General features: G+C 50.5%; 1 protein-coding gene and 1 non-coding gene across 5 annotated transcripts; both read right to left on the minus strand.

Moving 5' to 3' along the window:
• Positions 1-962: 962 nt before the first annotated feature.
• PCGF2 (polycomb group ring finger 2) lies at positions 963-16,921 on the minus strand. 4 transcript variants are annotated; one of them, XM_074261339.1, is made up of 10 exons: positions 16,650-16,921; positions 7,877-8,019; positions 7,171-7,267; positions 6,838-6,893; positions 6,694-6,744; positions 6,131-6,239; positions 5,818-5,872; positions 5,553-5,651; positions 2,899-2,979; positions 963-2,657 (listed from the first exon to the last, which is right to left on the minus strand). In XM_074261339.1, the coding sequence occupies exons 1-10, from the start codon at positions 16,748-16,750 to the stop codon at positions 2,289-2,291; spliced, it is 1,161 nt and encodes a 386-aa protein (XP_074117440.1). In that variant the 5' UTR covers positions 16,751-16,921; the 3' UTR covers positions 963-2,288. The 4 variants fall into 4 exon arrangements, with proteins under 4 accessions (XP_074117440.1, XP_074117442.1, XP_074117441.1 ...); XM_074261341.1 differs by lacking the exon at positions 16,650-16,921 and adding an exon at positions 16,180-16,465; XM_074261340.1 differs by lacking the exon at positions 16,650-16,921 and adding an exon at positions 15,293-15,414.
• Positions 16,922-19,280: 2,359 nt separating this feature from the next.
• TRNAN-GUU (transfer RNA asparagine (anticodon GUU)) lies at positions 19,281-19,354 on the minus strand. The gene has a single exon. It is a non-coding gene; the product is annotated as a tRNA-Asn (tRNA).
• Positions 19,355-19,552: the final 198 nt, after the last annotated feature.

Below are 19,552 nucleotides of genomic sequence, written 5' to 3' on the forward strand. Positions count from 1 at the left end.
CCCCCTCCTTTTCCCTGAGGCTTTGGAAGTTACACAAACACACCTGATGAATAGGGAATTCTTCCTTCTATCAACTCCTGTCCCCAATCCCTAGCTCAGCACTAGGCACACAGCAGACACTTCCTTAATACTTACTGAGCTGGAAAAAGGCCGACCAAATGAGTTAACACGTGTAAAGTGCTTTGCAAACTTACATTTTTATGTTGAACATAAACATATTTGTTATTTTATTTTGTAAAAGCATTATATTAACACATATTTATATGCCACCACTAGCAGCAATATTACTAATAATTGTAATAATGGTTTCAAGCTTCTCTAGTCCTATCCCCTTTCCCACCTATCAGACACCCCTCCCCAAACACCCTATGGCATATCTTTACAGTTAGGGAAAATGTCAATTCTAGAATTAAAAGTCCTGAATTCTGGGCATTCTTCGGGGCAATTGTCAGCATAACAGATAATTAGCCCCAAGAGTGAGTAGCCTGCATTCAACTTGTGTTAAGAACTGCAAGTTGTACAGTCTTGGTGCACTAGGACTTTGGGGGACACTCCCTGTTGGCTCACCTCTGAGACGGGGGTGACGGCCCTCGTAGGACCTGGGTTGTTGTGAGGCTAAGCTAGCATCACTGGAGTCCTGGGTTTGTCAGAAACTCCTGCTTGCCCTCCCCCCTCCATCCCCCCTCAGCTGTGAATGTCTCTAGGTGCCTCGTCTGCAAAATGGGCTCAGACTGGATGAATTTGGGGCTCCCTTGCAGTTGTCATATATGAACATTGAATATTTTGTCAACTAAGTTTTTTTTAAAAATTCTCCAGTGGCTCCATGGGGAGTAGGGATAACTACCTTGATTTCTCAACTATTAAGAGTGTTAAGACAGTGTCAAGTTCATGAACTGAGGGTGTAAGGACCCTGCTTAACATTATAAGCCCCCCCCCCAAAAAAAACCAGGCACAAACCCATGGAGAATCTGCAGCATTTATTACAAAGCTGATTAGTCGTACAAACGCCAGGGGGGACACGCACAGACCACAGGACCCCGGACAAGGACAGGATGCACACAGACAAAGCCGTTTGGTTGGTTGTTGCCGCCCTGCCTCCCCACCCCATCCCACCTCAATATTTACACTGTAGGGGGGCCTGGCCAGCCTGTCCCCACCCTGCCCCAAACCAAGGGTCTGTTCAGTCTGCAGGCAACATTCCGGGGAAAGAGGGACCCTGGGAATCCTACCTGTGTCTTGTGCTTTGAGAATCCCCCTTGACATGTCCTGAACTTGGATCCCTGGGTGGGAGAAGGGGAGGGGGCTGCTGACCCTCCCAGGGACTTTTCCCAAGAATGGGGTCAGTGTGCTTGTGTGAGCTCCAAATGCCCTCTCCCCAAGAGTCCCTAACTCGGACTTCACTTGCGGCCTCAGCTAACCCTGGCACGAGGGGCATGGGGGGAAGGGGAAAGTGTCCACACTGGAAAAGCTAGGTGGGTCCAGGAGCTCACCCCCCCCCATTCTCTCCTTCAGCAAGATTAATGCCAAAAAAGGGCACAAACAAAAGGAAAAAAGAAGCTAATCTATGCACAGAAGCTACAAGGCTGGGGAGGGGGAAGGGAGAGGTTGGGGACTCCTGCAGCCACCCCTCCGGGTCTCCCCCCTCAGAGCCAAAGGACAAACCGCATTTGCAAAAGGCACTGTCAGAGAAAGGCTCCCTCCGTAAGCCCGGAGGTGGTGGGAGCAAAGGCCGGAGGAATGGAGAAGGCCGCCCTCCCCACCTCCATCCCCTGCACGGTCACACCCCGTCTCCAAGGCCCGCCCTACCCCGGCAGCCTCTGCTGCCCCCTGCAGGCCTGGGGCTGCTAAAGCTTAGGGTCTGGGGGGATGGGACCCGCATCTCCGCCTGCTCCTCCAGGAGAGGGGAGAGCAGGAAGACGGGGCCGCGGCTCCCAAAGACTGGCCTCCCCTTCCCGCGAAATGGTCAGTCCCAAGGGGGAAGGAGCCAGAGTAAGTCATGCAGTTTCCTGAAAGAATGAAATGAAAAACAAACCCCACACACACAGTCCGCACCCGCACCCGCACGCGCACACGGAAGGTCTCGGTTCCTGCAGCTTTTAAATTAATCTGGCTGGTCCATAGAAAATAAGTATGTATATTTGGTTTTCCTATGTACATATATATATATGTATATATATATATATAGATAAATTTATTTATAAAGCCCAGCCCTCCACCCTTCAGGGAGGGAAGCCAAAAAGGGGGGAGGGCAGAGAAGAGAGGCCGCGCAAAGAGGAAAACCCGGGTCCTCAGGTCAGGGGGGGTACCGGGGTCCCATTGACAGTCATCTTGCGCCCCCTGCTGGTGGACGGCGGCGTCTGCAGGCAGTTCGAGGTGCCACCGTTGGCAGTGCCCCCAGGGGCAGATGCGGGGCTCGGGGAGCCTGGGTGGGCGGCGCCGGGCCCGTGAGAGCTGGGGGAACCGTGGGAGGGAGTCGCAGGGCTAGGCAGCGAGGAGGACGTGGCGGGCAGGGTGGCGGGGCTGGGGGCCTTGTCGCTGACCGACTCGCACTCAGACGCCCCGCTGGTGTTGGTGCCTTCCGAAGGCGCGGGCACGGTGGGCAGAGGAAGCCGCTTGCAGGCCGGCTGGACTCGGTACTTGAGGGGGAGGGGGCCGTTCTGCAAAAGAGAGGGAGCCGGGTGAGAGGGGGGAGGGCCAGAGCAGAAGGCCCTTCTGCCCCCTCCCCCAGAACTAGAGCAGCACTAAGATGAGGGGGGGGGGGGGACCGGGACCGGCGGAAACGGCCTGAGACAAATTGCCCCAAGACACGGAAGTGAAAGGAAGGGGGGCGAGCGCGGGAGGAAGGTGATAGGAATATGGCGGCCCCTCCCCCCCGCCCCCACTCTCGAGGGCGCTCACCCGTCTCCAAGGGTAAATGTACGCAATGTCCATGAGTGTGTAGTACTCCTTCAGAGGCTCGTCCTCGTACAGCACCTCCACCTGGGGAAGCAACGCCCCTCCCGGGGGAGGGAGGGAAACCAAGGGGCGCCGTCAGGAGCCGCCCCTCCCGCGGGGACCTGAGAGGCCACCTGCTCCAACCGGTATTTGTGAGAGCCCTCTTTACATTTCCAACAAGGATCAGGCCCGTGCCGAGGATGCTCAACTCTCAACCCCTGGTTACTCGTTCTTATTTTTAAAGTATTTCTATCGGTTAGGAAGGCACAAATGTTTTGTTGGGTTTTTTTTGTTTGTTTTGTTTTTTGGCATGAAAAAACATTTTAAAATTTTAGATACCAATTTTCCCTCCACTCACATGTTAAACTAATTTTACACCAGCCCGGGAGTCAGGAGGACCCGAGTTCAAATCTGGTCTCAGACACTTAACACTTCCTGGCTGTGTGACCCTGGGCAAGTCACTTAACCCCAGTCTCAGGGAAAGAAATATTTTTAAAAATAATTTTAAGCTCTTTTTAAAGTTTTTGATTATCAGGAGAACACTGTATACAGTATGAGTGTGAGGATCAACTATGATAGACTTGGCACTTCTCAGCAATACAGTGATCACAGACGATTCTAATAGACTTGGGATGGAAAATGCCATCTGCATCCAAAGAGAGAGCTATGGAGACTGAATGTGGATCAAAGCATATTCTTTTAATTTTTTTTCCTTTCTTATGGTTTTTCCCTTTTCTGATTTTTCTTTCCCAACATGACTAGTGTGGAAATGTGTTTAACATGATTGGGGAGGTAAAGAAGGGGGTAGAGAAAAATTTTAAATGTAAAATCTTTAAAAATTGAGTGCTGAAATCTATCTTTAAACATTAAAAAAAAAAAGATAAAAGGAAGCAAAAAAAATTTCTACTTCAAAATTCTATTCTTTTCTCCCTCTTTACATCCTTTGCTAAGTTGATACACAATCTGATATAGGTTATATTAAACATGTGACTAGAGACTGGGGAGGTAAGGAAGGAATGGAGAAAAATTTGGAACTTAATCAAATGTTGAAAACTATCTTTAAACATTAAAAAAAAAAAAAAAGATAAAAAGGAAACAAAAAAAGTTTCAAGTTCCAAATTCTATTCTTTCCTCCCTCCCCACATCCCTTTCTAAGAAGGTACAGAACTTGAAATGGATTATACTGAACATGTGATTTTTAATGATTCTTAAATGGAACTAAATTTTGCCTCTCCTATCATTCCTAATTTTACTATCTAGAGACCCAGGAAGAGCAAATGAAATCCCTCTTCCACAAGGACAGCCCTTTAAACACTTGAAAACACTTGTAAATGTGCCAGCTGTCCCAGGTGTCCTTCTCTTCTCTAGATTAAATAATACCCCCAGATTCCTTCAAATAATTTCCGTTTGTCAGTTCTGAGTCTATTTAGTAGAACATGAGCTCTTGGAGTACAAAGCCCACCTTATTTCTACCTATGTTCCCAGCACTTAGCACAGTGTTTTGCATGTAGTAATTTCTTAATGCTTCATTCATTCACCATCCTGGTCACCATTCTCTATATGGGGCCCAGCTTGTCATGCCCTCCCCAGATTGTGGTGCCCAGAAATGAATACTCTAGATTTGGTCTCACCAGGACAGAGGGATGTTTTTTTTCTTGCTTTAGATACTCTAGTTCTACAAGTGATTAATAATGACTATCTAATTATTCTCTTGGATTAATTAAAATCTGAGCTGCTTAAAAAACAACAACCTATCTGTGGGTTCATACGGAACTTGTAGTCCACTGAATGAACCTCTCAGGCCTCAATCATTTGAATATGTATAGACATGTTTCCTGGATCCCATACTGGTACAATTGAATTCTTTTAAAACCCCATTGCAGGACTTTGTGGTTATTCCTATTGAATTTCATCTTTTTTCCTTTTAAAAGATTTAAACTTTTATCTTTTTTCAATTTGCATTTGTGTTCTCCCCTATATTAGAAAAACCCTTTAACAGATATTCATAGTCAAGCAAAAGAAAATTTCCTAATTAAATTCCATCTTATTAAACTGGATCTGTTCATTTAGTCCATCAGTAACTTTACAGATCCTGGAGATGAATCACTGTTGTATTATTACAACCAGTGTAGAATCAGCTGTATTAGTGGTACAGAAGAACAATGCGGCCTACAACAAAGCTAAGGCAGGGCCCTGTGGCCTTTCTAATAGAGATTCCCTGCAAGCAGAAACAGTTATCGTTCCTTGGTTCCCTTAGTTATCTATCACAAACTATGCCCCATGCAGCCCATATGTCTTTATCATGTTTACAAGGACATTATCAAATACCTTGCTGAAACTAACCTTACTTTTTCACAATGGGCTCGCCCTAAGAAGTTTAGGGCTGAATCACAAGACACCATGCTCCCTATCCCAAGCTTCTTGGCCTGTCACCCGGAGACACGGCCTTTCTCTGAGGGCACATGGGAGCCGAGCGGAAGGTCTCCAAATCGGGAGCCCCATTAGGCTAGTGAGGGACAGGAAGAGCCCATAGGGCCCAGGGTGCCATAGAGAGGAGGGCTACCCCCATGAACCCGCACAGATACAGCCCCTCATGGGGCTCTGGGGTGCTGACTCACTTTGTATTTGCTGGGCACATCCATCTTGTTACGGAGAAACTTGGCGAGGTGCATGACCGTCATGGCTGCAGGACATCGCAGGAACCGAACCCCTGTCTTCTGGGGGAAAGGGAGGGCACAGACGGGTTCAAGGCAGGAGGAGGGAAGGAACAATACTGCAGTCTCCTCTGTTGACTACCTGGACCCCTCTTTTTCCCTCCCTCTTGGCTCTCCCAGTGCCACCCGTGCCCCACTCCCCCGACTCCCTTCTGCCTCTAGCACTCACTTTCTCCTTGTCCCCGTCCCCATTCTCCAGGGCGCCCTTCTTCTCTTCCCTGTCCCTGTTGGGGGAAGGAATGAAGCCAGGAGATCCCAGGAGAGGGAGGGGGGTCCCTTCCCAACCCCATCCTGTCCCCTCCAGGGAGGGGCTAATTATCAGGAACACTCCCACCCTGAGCTGAAAATCCTGTGGATGTGGGAAGAATGAAGAAACTCCAGGTAAGGAGCAGGAAAAAGTTCCCATGGCCCAGGGAGGCATCCTGATCTATTCCAACTCCCAGGCCCCCCGGAGCGGAGCGGGACAGGGACAGGGAACTTGCCTGACACCCTCGTAAAATTCAATGGAGAGGCTGACGATTTCATCATCACTCAGGGCCCCCTTCTCCTGTTCTAGGACCTCCCCTCGGTCTTCGTTGGAGCCATTGGGGACTGGGGGGAAAGAATTGAGGTCAGTGGCGACACAGGTGCGGGGGAGCAAGCCTCCGCCTCAGGGTAGGGAAGGAAGGGGCCCACGGTCACCACTCCTCCCCAGTTGCCCAAACGCATTGAGTCAACAAACATCGAGGCGCTGACTCTGTGCCAGACACAGGGTTAGGCACGGGGGTACAGAGACAAACAGGAGACCAGTCCCTGCCCTCAGAGAGCTTACATTCTGCTGGAGCACCCAGGGCTCTGGACGTGCATACTCAACAGGTTTCCTTCCTTGGCAGGTATACTCACTCAGCCCAGTGTGGGGAAGGACCAAACCCAAGTCATGCCGTGGTGGGGACAGGGTCTTGGTGGGGAATTAGGGAGAGAGAGAGAGTCTGACACATACACACGTGGGCTTCCGCTTCCCCCCGTCCCCAACCGACTCGGCCCAAGACTGAGGGGAAACATTCACCTTCGGTCAGAGGGTAGGCCGCGTAGAAATCTCGCCGGCGCTTCATCTCATCTGGAAGGAAAGAAAGCAAAACCCCTCAGGGAAAACGAAGAAGGGCAGGAGAGGGAGCGAGGGCCTGAAAGAAGGGCAGCTTTTCAAAAGTACCTTTAAAAAGTCCAGGGACCAGTTTATAGACGATGTCTTGAAGGGTTTTGTCTGACCTGGAAAAGATGCCACAAGGGGAGCATGTCAGAGGCAGGCACAGACCTTCCCCCTTCCCAGGGCTGGGGGGGCCCCTTCTCTGAGGCGTGCCGACATGTGACCCTTGTGGCCAGAATCACGACCCCCACCCCAAGAACTGGTCCCTCCCTAGTGATTTTTAAGCTCTTTCCTGACTTGCCCCACTCCCATTTGGAAAATGACCAGATGAGGGGTGAGGAAAGGCAGGCAAAGCCAGCAGCTGGAAGGGAAACCCCAACTGCTGCCCCCGGGCCCCACCTGATGCTCAGCAGGGGCCGTGTTTTATGGACCTGTACATCGCACATGGGACAGTACTTGTTGGTCTCCAGGTATCGGACAATGCAGGTTTTGCAGACTGAGAGAGAAAAGGAGTGGGAGAGGTTAGGAAGGTCCCTGCATATACCTGGCCAAGCCATCTTCCACGCTGGCTACATTATCTTCTTGCATATGGGATGGACTGGGGTTGGGGAAAAATACCAAGCCCACATATTGATCTAAAATGTGGTTCAACACCCCCTGCAGTTACAGACGCCCTTCAGAAAGCCTTCCTTCATGAATTCTCCCCTTTTAATTATCTCCTCATCAAGGGGGGCTTTGTTCCCATCCATAATTCGAACCCCACTTATTAGTATCTCTGTCTCTGCTTTGGCAGTCTTGGACTTTGCTGCATCACATTGATGCCAGTCTTTCCTGTTATAGGATCATGAATAGAAACTTGGAAGCTCCCTCAGAGACCCCCCAGGCCAAACTTCAACTTCTCTCAACTAACTGATGAGGGAACTGAGGCCGAGGGGGGAAGAGGCAATGAAAAGAGCCCACATTCAAACCCGGGGCCTTTGAATGCACTCTGGCCTGCTTCACTCTACGACCTTGCATCTCCCATAAAGCTAGACCCCCCCCAAGAGTGTAGCCCACTCCTTGGGAAAGATGGGGCTTGCCACCCTCAGCCCCTTCCCCCACTTACAAGAATGCAGACATTCTACAATGGTGGTAGCGTCAATGAAGTACCCCCCACAGAGGGCACACATGAGATGGGGGTTCAGTTCCGTGATCTTAATTCGAGTTGTCCGATGCATGATGCTGGGGTAAAAGAGGGGGAGCACCGACCTGGGAAAAAGAAGGGAACCACTTGAACAGTGAGCCAGGGAGAAGCTTGAAGACGGGAAGATGGAATCCCAGGCCCTTTTTCTGCCTCTCCTCACCATCACTTGCACGGAGCCCACCCTGGGTACCAGGTCCCTGAAAGTCCCAGGAAGATAATGGGAGCAGGCAGGCTCCAGAACAAGCCTAAAGATGGACAGATCTGGGTCAGATGACAGGAAGAGCTCTCCAGCTGGCAGGGAGCAAGATGGAAAGTAGACTAAGATTAAGAAGTCTTGGGAGAGCTTTCCTGGAGTTCAGTGTTCAGAACGATTGGACTGTTTCTCTCTGTAAATCAGTGAAATTTTTTTCTGGCTGATATGCCTGTGTCTCAGTCTAACATGCAACAACAGAAGAGTGTGTGTGTGTACGTATATGACAGGTACTCACACACATGTGTATATAACACACACATACACATATTTACATATATAATGTATATGTATATGTGCATGGAGGCTACAAGTGGCTAGATGGCACCATTAGGCCTGGAGTCAGGAAAAATCATCTTCCAGAGTTCAAACCCAGACTCAAAACACTTACTAGCTGTGTAACCCTGGGCAAGTCACTTAACTCTGTCTCAGTTTCTGTATCTGTAAAACAGGTGGGAGAAGAAAATGGCAAACCACTCCAGTGTCTAGGCTAAGAAAGCCCTAAATGGATTGTGAAGAGCTGGACAGGACTCATACAACTGAGTTACAACAAGTGTGTGTGTGTGTGTGTGTGTGTGTGTGTGTGTGTGTGTGTGTGTGTGTGTACACATTCATCTGGAACTTGGAGACCACAGGATCATAGATCTTAAGTCTGAAGAGACACCAGGGACCACCTTTTACAAATAGGGAAACTGAGGTTTAAAGAAGTAAATGATTTGTCCAGGATCTCACAGCTAGTAGCAAAAGCAAGACAAGAACTTAGATAAACTAATGCCAAATCCAGTGTTCCTTTTATTGTGCCCTAAGTATGGAATACTGATATCAAATTCAATAAACAGATTACTCCATAACCAGAGGCTCTCCAATTTCCATCTTTGCACTATACCTGTTCCCACTGCACAGCCCTGCTCCGTCCTTTCCTGCTCTGTTCCTCCGGTCCCTCCCCAGACTATTCTAGACTCCTTTCTGCTTTTTCCATCCCCTCCCTCCTGAGGGCCACAGTTTATTCACTTATCCCTATTTTCCCGTCTGCATCTGGATAACAGATGCTCCCCTCTGGAGCACCTCTGTAATGGCAGAAATTATGCTTTTACCTTCCTCTGGGCCAATTTCCAAGGCCAAATATAGGCCTCTTCAGGTAAAAGGGAGACAGAAAGAGCTGGGTAGACACCTGTGTGTTCTAACTTTCCTGTTATATAAGGAAATAGTAACCAACTTTAGCCCTTTTTTAAAAAGCCCTCACATTTCCTACCAATGAATGCCCCTCCCCATTACATCCAGACAAACACTATGCCAGAGCCCACTAGTGACCCCCTCTGCCCAGTAAGGGTAGGAACAACAACAGTTTACAGGAGACAAACCTGGATTCTAATCTTGACTGTATAAATAACTAAAGCCATATAGAAAAATAATTAATATAGGCTACTTAATAACCTATTAAATGGAATTAAAATAACAGGGCTGGACTCCAGGATATCCTTCCCATAGCTAAGGTTCTGGTGCTTGAAGGAACCAAGAAAAGGAGCCATTTGTGGAGAGGGTGTTAAAATCCCAATTTCAATTTCCTAATTTGCTTTTTTTCCCCTTTAGAAATCTTATCTCAAATATGAACAGGAAAAAGTCCCCCCAAGTCCCCCATTCTAAGAAAACTCCAGTGTGTAGGGTCGGAGTGGGCTGTGTGTAGCCCTTAGAAACCGCATTCTCTCCCCCTTTACATCCATTCTTGCCATTCCCCAAACCAGGAAAAATTTCTAAAACCATGGTGTTTGGTTTTTCTAAGACGAGACATTCATAGTCACAAGCAGGGGTTTCTATAGAGACTTTAGAGATGAGATTGGCGAAGACCCAAGGAACAAAGAGAGACCCAAAGAAGAAAAAGTGAAATTGTAGAGGACAGAGACAAAAAAGATCTAAAAAGACAAAAAGGGATCCAGGTTAAAGAAAAACAACAAAAGGTGGTCCCAGGCCCCAGGCCCAGATGTCAGTCTTTCCTCCTTTCCTGGGTCACAGGATACTGTCATAGATTTAAAGCCAGAAGGGGCCTCAGCTGTTTGACCATTCCTATAGTGATTCCAATCCTGGCAAGATAGGAATATATTAATTTCTGAGGTTACAGAATTAAATATTTAGAGGTAGAAGGAACATTTTGGAGACCTCTTCTATCAGCTAGTTCTTAACTTTGGTTGTTATTATTATAATAAAATAAAAAAGGTTCACACCTTTGGCAACAGGGTGAAACCTATGGGCCCTTTTTTCAGAATGATGTTTATCTCTAAATTCATAATAGAAGGAAATGCTCAATTTAAGGTTAGTGAAAATATAAAGACACATTTTCTTCCATTCAAGTTTGCAATTCCATTCCAGGTTGGCGGACCTCAGGGTAAGAATCTCTTCTAGTATAACCCTCTGGTTTTCCAAATGAAGAAACTGGGCTCCTTTGAGATGAAGGGATTTGTTCCAGGTCGTATGCATGTAATGTAGAACTGATACCCCAAGCTGGGTCTTCAAATAAGAAATTATGAAGCTTCATTCCAGGCTTCAGAGAGAGTGAGAAAATAAACTCAGTGCCTACCTATCTGTTTGTGTGGATGTCTGTCCTGTATCAGGGTGAAGGGGGTAACATGTTACACGAAGAGACAGAGGTCTGCCATCACCAAGGGCTGTTCTCATCCTTGTCTTATTCACTCTCCAACTTCCGATGGCTCCCCTTCCCTTACACATGAATCCAGATTCCTCACACCAACACAGCCCCCTCATTCACACACTTGCTGTGTTTCCAAAACAACAGACTCTTGCTTTAAATGCATAGACCCAAGGTAGTTCCAGTAAGACAGACACATTAACATTAACAGACTATAAGACTCATGGGCTCAAAAGTGAGGGGGCTATCAAGGAGTCAGCTGGGCTCTCCTCCAAAGCAAGGGTCACTTCAGAATGCTAATCAGGCCCCTCTTCTCCCCCTGGAAGCTTCAGATGAACCAATCTGCTTCCACTTTGGCCTGTTCTCCTGAGTTCTTAAAAAACATTCTCCACTTTCCCATGGTGTCCCCTGTTCCTCCATCCAGAGGGGCCTCAGACTTACCAATAGGGAAGAGGGAGTGAAGGGATGCTGATTGGTTCCCTCGCCTGATTTCCATGGTTACCTGCAAGGCCCTGCAGGCAGGATGCCAAGAGGTACAGTAAACAGGAACCTTTATTAGTATTGGGGCCTTTGGCCCTGCCCTCTCCCATCTCTGGGCCTCAGGGCCCCCACACACCTGACACCTAATCTCTCCCCTGATGCTACTAGGATGGAGCTATGGGGGAGGAGAAAGAGTGGGGGCCAGGAGAGGGAAAACTAGACACTGACAATCTTGTCAGGCAAGAGACTGAAGCAGTGACATGGAATGAGGAGAGAATAAAATGGCAAGGATTCACAGGAAGTCAAACCCAAGGACCTAGCTCAGAAATAGGATGTCAATGGAGAACTTTGCTCCTTCGAACCCCTCCCCCTAAGAGGAAGAGTGGCTCTCTCTAACCTTCAGGCAATCTAGTCCAAGGCCTGAGCCTCCCCATACTTCCCTTCTCCCTCTCCACTCTCAGAAAGTCTATCTTTGGTTCCAAAGTTCACCAGAATGGAAGCTCCTCAAGTCTCTCTTGATTTCAATCTTTTTTAGGTCTTTCCTGAGAGACTTTGGGCATCAGCATGTAAGAATTAGCATTCATGTGCTTGAAGCCAGTTAGAGTCTCTCTTCCCTTCACCACTACTTCTTTTCTCTAATGAAAATAATTCTAATTCCCTGACCCAGAGGTCAGTCAAGGTCATGCAAACTGTCATACAAGATTGTGAGTGGACAGGACCTTAACAGTGCTTCCCGGATAAATCCCGACCATCTATGAAATCAAAGGGGGGGGGGGGGGGAAATGTGTCTTTACTTTCACTAACCATTTCTTTTCTCTGTAATCCTACGCATTTTATTTTATGCACTCAAAAAACATTATTCTGAAAAGGGATTCCCTGGAATATCCATGAACCAGAAAAGAGAGGAAAAAAAATTACATCTTTATTTTCACTAATCATTGGCTTTCTTTGTAATCCCATGTATTTTATGCACTCAAAAACATTGCTCCAAAAAGGGATCCTTGGGCTTTAACAAGCTGCCAAAGAGTCTGACCCAAAAAAGTTTCGGAATCCATGATCCTGACCTGTCTCTTTGGAGGCCAGGACTTAGAAAGAAGCTTGACTGAGATCCCGCGAATCGGGCAGGAGGCAGGCCAGATCTTTTGGCCCTTGGTCCAGAACTCTCAAAGAGCTGGCAATCCCCTCTCCTCCCCCCCCCCTTAATCCCAGTGGGCCTGGATGAGCGGCGCTGCCTGCAGGTAAGGGGATGGATGAGACAGGAAAACTCTGATCCAAGTTCCTGCGTATGGAATCCCTAAAGTTCATTCACTGTCAAGGCAGTTACTACCCATCACTTTAAGATTTGCAGAACCCTTTCTTCACATGTTATTTATTTATTTTTTGGGGGGTCCTCACAACCAGCACGAGATAGTTGTGAATATCATCCCCATTTTACAGGTGAGGAACCGGAGGATGAAAGAGATTACGGACCCGTCCCAGAATATATATACAGCTATCAAGTGTCCATTATCAAGTACGCCTTTTAAAGTACTGCTCTCATGGGTAAGGAAGAACCCAGGTTCTCCTGGCCCCCTCCTTCAGTTATAAATATGGAAGACTGAGCCCGAGAAAGACCTCCTCAAGGTCATATGCCAAGCAGGAGGGCACAGGCAGGACCTAACTAAAGCCCCAAATCCTGTTGCGGGACACGCCTCTTTGTTTACTTATCTGTCCTAAACTCCGCTTATTTAAGCATCCTATTTCCTGTTGTTAATCTGAGCAAATTGTATTTCTAGTGAACATCCATCCCCGTCACTTAGATTGTCCCTTTTACTGGCACATAGTTGTATCTACCTGTTCTGGCGCCTTAGACGGCCAGGCCCTGATCAGGCTTCCTTGAGACCCCGAGTTTCTTCCCCAGTGACCCCGGAAAAGAAGCCCATTCCTCCCCCCACCGGCCGGCATTGCCCAGGAGCCCCCAGAACGTCCTTAGCCCTCCCCCCCAGCCCTCCCCTGGCTGCGGGCTGACTCTTGCTGACGGCGTCCTGGCTCGCGGTCCTTCCAGTTTTTGCGTGCTAGCTGCCTGTTGGCTGTGGTGTCCGCAGCCATCAAGGGAACCCCCTAGAAAGGTGCCAAACCCAAGAGACACAACAGCGGCAGCCCCAGACAAAGCCCAGCCCAGGCGCGCGGAGCCAGGCCCTCAGCCCCGCTCTCTCCCCAGGCCCGGGAGACCGGTGGGCCAACATCTGTCCAGACACACCCGAACACACACAGCCTGGCCAGAGAATGCACTGTGCCCCCCCAGCCTGACACAACACTGGTGAGAACCGCACACACAACCACCGGTCTGTTGTGCACTCCCCCAGACCGATGCGATTTCCACCCAAATCTCTCCTCAGCAAGTGCAGGGACGCGCCCCCGGGGGGAGGGGCACCTCCCCCCACCACGCGTATCTGGTCGCATCCACACAGTAACCCTAGGCTCAGGACCCACTGGGACAGCGCCTTCTCCCCACCCCCCTCTCCCATCACCCCGGGAGGGAACCTTCACCTAGGACAGAGCCCGCTTCTGGGGACGCCCGGACACCCACGCTCCTCCCCAGCTCTCCGGTTAACACAAGCCCCTACCTCATTCTCCGCTCCATTCCTTCCCACCTCCCCCAGCACGGCCGTAACCCCACCCCCACAGGTCAAGAGGGTCCAGAGGGGAAAAGTTCCCAACGCGACTCGATGTCCCCTCCCCCAACAATAACAATTTGGGATGGGGCCGAGGGGAGCAAGGGGAGGAGGGAGACTAGCGGGGGGGGGGGGGGGGCAGGGAGGCCCGGACATTGGGGAGACCCGGGAGGGCTCAGAGGCCCCGCGGAGGTGTAACCCTGAATACACACACGTACATCTGTGAGAGAGACAGACTGGGGGGGGGAAGACAAAGAGAGTGAGAGAATGGGAGGGGAAAGGCGAGATCCCACACTTTGTACAATATTTATGGATAATTTCCATACCATCCCTACTCAGCCGGAGTAGTCCCAAGCTCCAGGCGGGGGAAGGGGCTGGGGGCATTTTTTGGACACCGGAGGAAAGGTAGACTAAGGGTCCTGCAGCTCGAGGCGAAAGATTGGGGGTGGGGTGGGGGAATGGAGGAAGCCCCAGGCTCCAGCTCAGGAGTGGGGGAAGGGCTAGCCCTCCAGACCCCTCCTCTGCCACAATCTACGAAAAATATCGCGATAAGTAACCCTCTTTCTCCCCCCCACCCCTTAAACCTGAGGCCTCAGTTTTGGGGTGATCGCCTCCGCCTCCCTGGAGTCAAACTTTCGGCGGGGCCCGTGGAGGGAGTGTCTTATAGGAGGGGGATGGACACTGGTCCTTTTTCTTTGGGGGGAAGAGGAGAAGCCACTATATTGGGGAGGGGGAGAAGAGCCCCCCATGATGAAAGATGCTGCGACCCGCGCAGAATCATAAGCGACCCCCCCATTCTCTTCCCCAGCCCCTTAAGAACTCCTCGCATATCCCTGACGCCTGAGGTCCGGGGTGGGGGGGCGTGAGCACGCCCCTCCCCCAGTATTGGAGCAGTGGGCGGCTGGGGTTCTGGTGTTTCTGAAGCTAGTGGAAAGGGTCGAGAGGACGAAGACCCCTCCCCAGCCCCCAGGTTTCCCTACACCCCTCTCCCCCACTCCATCTCTAAGGCAAGGGAATGGGGGGGCTGCGGTATAAAGAGGTGGAGGTGGTCGGGGAGAAGAAGAGAGATGGCAAGTCGTTTAAAAAGGGGGGGAGGGAATCCGCTTCGGCCATCTTGGAAGCAGAGGAAAGGAAAAAAGAGAAAAGGGGAGAAAGAAAGGCAGACGGGGCGGGCGGGGGGCATGAGAAAAAGGGAGCAATGAGGGGGGCGCCCTGCCCCCCCACTCGGTAGCTTCATAAAGGGGGAAAGAGCCTGTGCATCCGGGGCTCGTCGCTAGAGCGAAGAAGGGCAGGGGCAGTCCGCGCGCGCTTACCTGGGTCCCGGGTCCGGTGGGTCGCGGGAAAAGGGGGTGGGAGGGAGGGGAGGGGGAAGCGGGCCCCAGCCGAGTCTCCCGCTCCGGCGGCGGGAGGGGAAAAACCTGGTGTAAGAAAGGAGTTTGTGAAAACGGCTTGGGGTGGGTGGGTGGGAGGGAGAGAGGGGAGGGGAGGGGACCAGAAGGGGGAGGGGAGGGACTGGGGATGGGGGGGGCGGAGAGGGGGGGACCAAAATGGCTTTTTTCCTTCAGACTAGAGTTGGTCCCGCCCACTCCCCACCCCACGTGACCTCATTCCTTCAGGGTGTTTGCGGAGAGGGGAAGAAGAGGGTTGGGGGAGGCTGGCGAGGTTGGGCCCCCCACAAATGCTACCCGGTCTCAAGCGTGAACACGCCTCCTCCGGCCCCAAACAGCTCCCTTCCTTCATCATTTCCCCACCTACAGTAGCCTTCCACCCTCATCACTGCCTTCTCCACCCAAAGCCCCTTTTACCCCGAAATGTCTGCCCCCCTTCCTGTGACCCCACTTCCAGAATCCCTGCTCTCCCCCTCCCCGGCTTTCCCTCGGCGAGGCTAGGTTCGGAGCTGGCCGCCGGGACTGGGAAGATCTGAAATAAAGCCTCGAAGCGGAACGTTGTGCGCACGATCTAAACACTCTATCCCTTAGGCCTGGGGCTCTGGGCGCGAGCCCCGCTCTCTCTCTGCCCCCCTCCCCCCGGCCTCTGAATGGCTCATCGTGGCCCTTTTTGCTTAATCCTGATGGAACCGATTTTCCGTTGCCAGTGATGTGTGTGTGTGCGCGCGCGCGATGCAGCTGTGTCTGTATGTACACGCACACACAATGTGAGCACGCACTCTCCTCCCCGGGGGCTAAACCACTCAGACAACCTGGGGACCGCGGCGGCTCGGCGCCAGGCCGCCCGAAGGGGAGGCGCCCCGGGCCGGGCGGCCCCTGGAGGAGAGCAGGGGGCGCCCGAGCCTTCCCGTCCTACGCCGTTCTCCGCCAATTTCCTCGGCAGCGCGGAGGAGGACCGCGTGTCCCATTCAGCAGAGAGGGAGGGTGCGAGGCCGGCGCGTGGAAGGGAGGAGGGCTGGCGGGTTGGAGCGCGGGCCCAGCGAGAGCTCGGGCCCGCCGGGGTGCCACAGCCTTGACGTCTGTGCCCACGGAGCTTTCCTTCCCTCCTTCTGCCCCGGAGTGGACACAGTCTGGGGGGCGTGGGTCTGCGCGTGCGCGCGCGCACTCCGGGGAAGGGAGAAAAAGAAAAGAGGAAAGGAGACAATGAAGGAAAGCACTGAAAAGGAAAACAATGAAGAATAAACCAAAACCTAAAGCGAGACAAATTGCCAGAGGGAAGAACCTGTGGTCAGAGTGGGCCCAGATTCTCCCGCCGCCGCGGTTCTTTCTCGAGCGCGTTCGGCGTTCTCCATTCTTTCTCCCCTTCTCCTCTTTCTCGTTCATTTCTCCGACGCAGCCGTGCGGGCCAGGAGGTTTGAGGGGGATGGAGAGCAGACCTAGAGAGATAGAAAAATTTCTGGGGCGATGAACTTGATTCTCCAGGCCAAGTCCCTCCCCTCAGTCCCATCTATCCTGTTCATAACCCCCTCTCTTGGAGGGAAACTCTAAAAGATGGGAGGTGATGGCTTGGAGAAGTCTTCGAAAGGATCGGCCTAGAGCCCACACTCTAGCAAATCATGGAGAAAGCCAGGGGAAGGGGAGTGTGTGCGGGGGGTGGACGAGGGAGATCCATTTGCTTTTCCTTTTATGAGATTTATTGGACTGATGGACAGAACACACTCCTCTCAGAGCTCGGTTATCCGCCTAAAAGTGCAATTAGGCACATGGGTGGATGCTTCAGTTATGAGTTTTACTAAAATCACTTATCCTAGGACAGCTTCCTGCCTTGATTCGCTGGCCACTGACCCGGGAAGGAAATCATGTTAGTTCTGTGACCCCTCCCCCGTCCATGTGAAAGGGGGGGGCAGATGGAGGAGGAATAGAAGAAAAGGAGAAATAGGAGAAAGAAGAAGCAGGAGGAGATAGAAATGAAATAGAATTCTCCGATCACAATTGCCGGAGCGCTCGGCTTCCATTCTCTCCTTTGCGTCTCACTCATTTTTGTATACTTACCCTTCTTTAAGACTCCTTGAGGACAGGGCCTGTGTTGGATCTCCTTTTGCTGCTTCTGTAGGAAACTTTTAATGTGCTTTGGACTGAATTGAAAAAGGAAGAATAGAAAGAGAGAAAAAAAAGTTGAAGGAGAAAATGAAGGGAGCAAGGAGAAGAGGAAAAAGGGAGGGGGAGCAAGAGAAATGAAGAAAAGGAAGAGGTGTAAGGGAAAGAATGAGGGAGGGGAAGGAAAGACAGACGGAAGAGGAAGAGGAGGAAAGGGAAAAGGAGAGGGCGGAGAGAGGAAGAAGAGAGGAGGCATAAGAAAAGGAGGAAGGACGACATTCTGGAGGGATCTCTGAAGAATCTATTGGGAATATCAGGAGAACCTGTCATTTATTTCCCTCCTCCTAAGAGCCATCTCTTTGGTGCAATAGAAAGGTGATGAGAATAAAGGGTCGTTTTAGGAGCTTCAAGGGTCAGCATATTCTTGAGTTATGTGAGCAAAGCTGTCTTTCCGTCAATTGCCCCCAACTAAAAAAAAAATGTGGATAATTTGGATAAATTCAGATACCTCCCTGGGTGAATTCAAATAACTATCAGGGATCTCCTTTCCTCTATTCTTTCTTTAGATTAATTCCCATCGAATTATCAACAACTAGGATCAAGGCCAATTGTCACAGCTGGAAGGGGCTCCTGGGGTAACAGGTTGTGTTTGTGGAAAGCAGATGCTGTTCTGCTCAGTCTCCCGCCAATCCGGAAGGATAGCCGGGAGGAAATAGGAGGGCCAGCTGAGAAGATAAAGGGAATAGACGGATACCTTGAGATCACCGTGTTACCCAGTCATTCTAAACCCACTTCACTAAGCCCCTTTCCAGCATTCAAGTAGTCTCCCATGCTTTATGAGAGGCAAAGTTTTCCTGAACTTGAAGTTATTCATCTTCTATGGGACTCAGTTTTCTAATCTGTAAAATAGGCGGGCCGGACTGGATCATTTCTGAGGTCCTTTCCCATTTTAAATCTATGACTCTATGAAATTTCAAAATTGTTCCAGTCCCTTCCCACTGAAAGTGTCTTCCTCCTGGCAAGATGCCTTTCCCTCAACTTCCCACATGACAAGTCCCCTCCTTCCTCTGCCCACTCCCCCCACTCTACTCCCATTCACTTGTATATGATTTTAATACTTCACAGACTCATTCTGTACTGACTCCAACACTGTAATCTGACGTTGGAGTCTGCTCTCAAAGGGCGGATTCCTGCGATTATTTTTGCTTAGACCCCAGCATACTGCCCAGAACAATTAGGAGCTTCGGGAACATCTTTCAGAAGAAACAAAGATGACACGTCGCTCTTCCTGTCCCTTTTTGTGTCTATCCATCTCATCCCCTTCTATTTTCCTGAACTTCCCTTTCTATCTCTCCATATTTCTTTTTGCTTTCTCTAATGGCTTTGTCTCCTTGTCTTTATGTTTCCTATTTTCTCCCTCGATTTTCCACCTCTCTCTTTTTGCAATCTCAGAAAGCAGCAGCACACAAAGAATAGAATGCAACCCATAGACCGCTATGGACAACAGAAGATCGTCCCACCTTCCGCACAAATTTCTTTCAAATCCTCCAAACCGGGTGCACATTATAAAATCTCAGCGTACCTTCCCTTCCCCCCCCCCTTTTTTTTTTTCCTTTTACGCTGCAAGCCTTTTCAAGGGTGGGAGTGGTGAAGCTTTTACTGACGGAAGCGAAGGACTTTTCTCCAGTCCAAACGTCATACTTGTTTTCCAATATCTCCTACCCTAGGCGTCGAGGGAGCTTGTGTGGGAGGGATGCTGGGGAAGCAAAGCGAGTTGAGTTCTACACGCTTATTCAAGCCCGTGGAAAAAAACTCCCGTCCCTGGGTGGGCTCGAACCACCAACCTTTCGGTTAACAGCCGAACGCGCTAACCGATTGCGCCACAGAGACCGTGCTGCAAAGGGCCTCCGCACTGTCCTGAGTCAATGGAAGGGAGCCCACTGGCGGCAGCTGGGGGCGAGGTTCTAGCCGTGGTGTAGAAAAAGAAAGCCGACCTGAGAGGATGACAAATGTGGGCGGGGTGTTTGGGAGCCAGGTCCTGGGAGCAGAGACCCAAGGATAAGGGAAGAAGCATGCAAAGCCAGGAAG

The sequence above is a fragment of the Sminthopsis crassicaudata genome, chromosome 4 (assembly GCF_048593235.1).
Source record: "Sminthopsis crassicaudata isolate SCR6 chromosome 4, ASM4859323v1, whole genome shotgun sequence".
In the NCBI taxonomy this organism is placed as follows: Eukaryota; Metazoa; Chordata; class Mammalia; order Dasyuromorphia; family Dasyuridae; genus Sminthopsis; species Sminthopsis crassicaudata.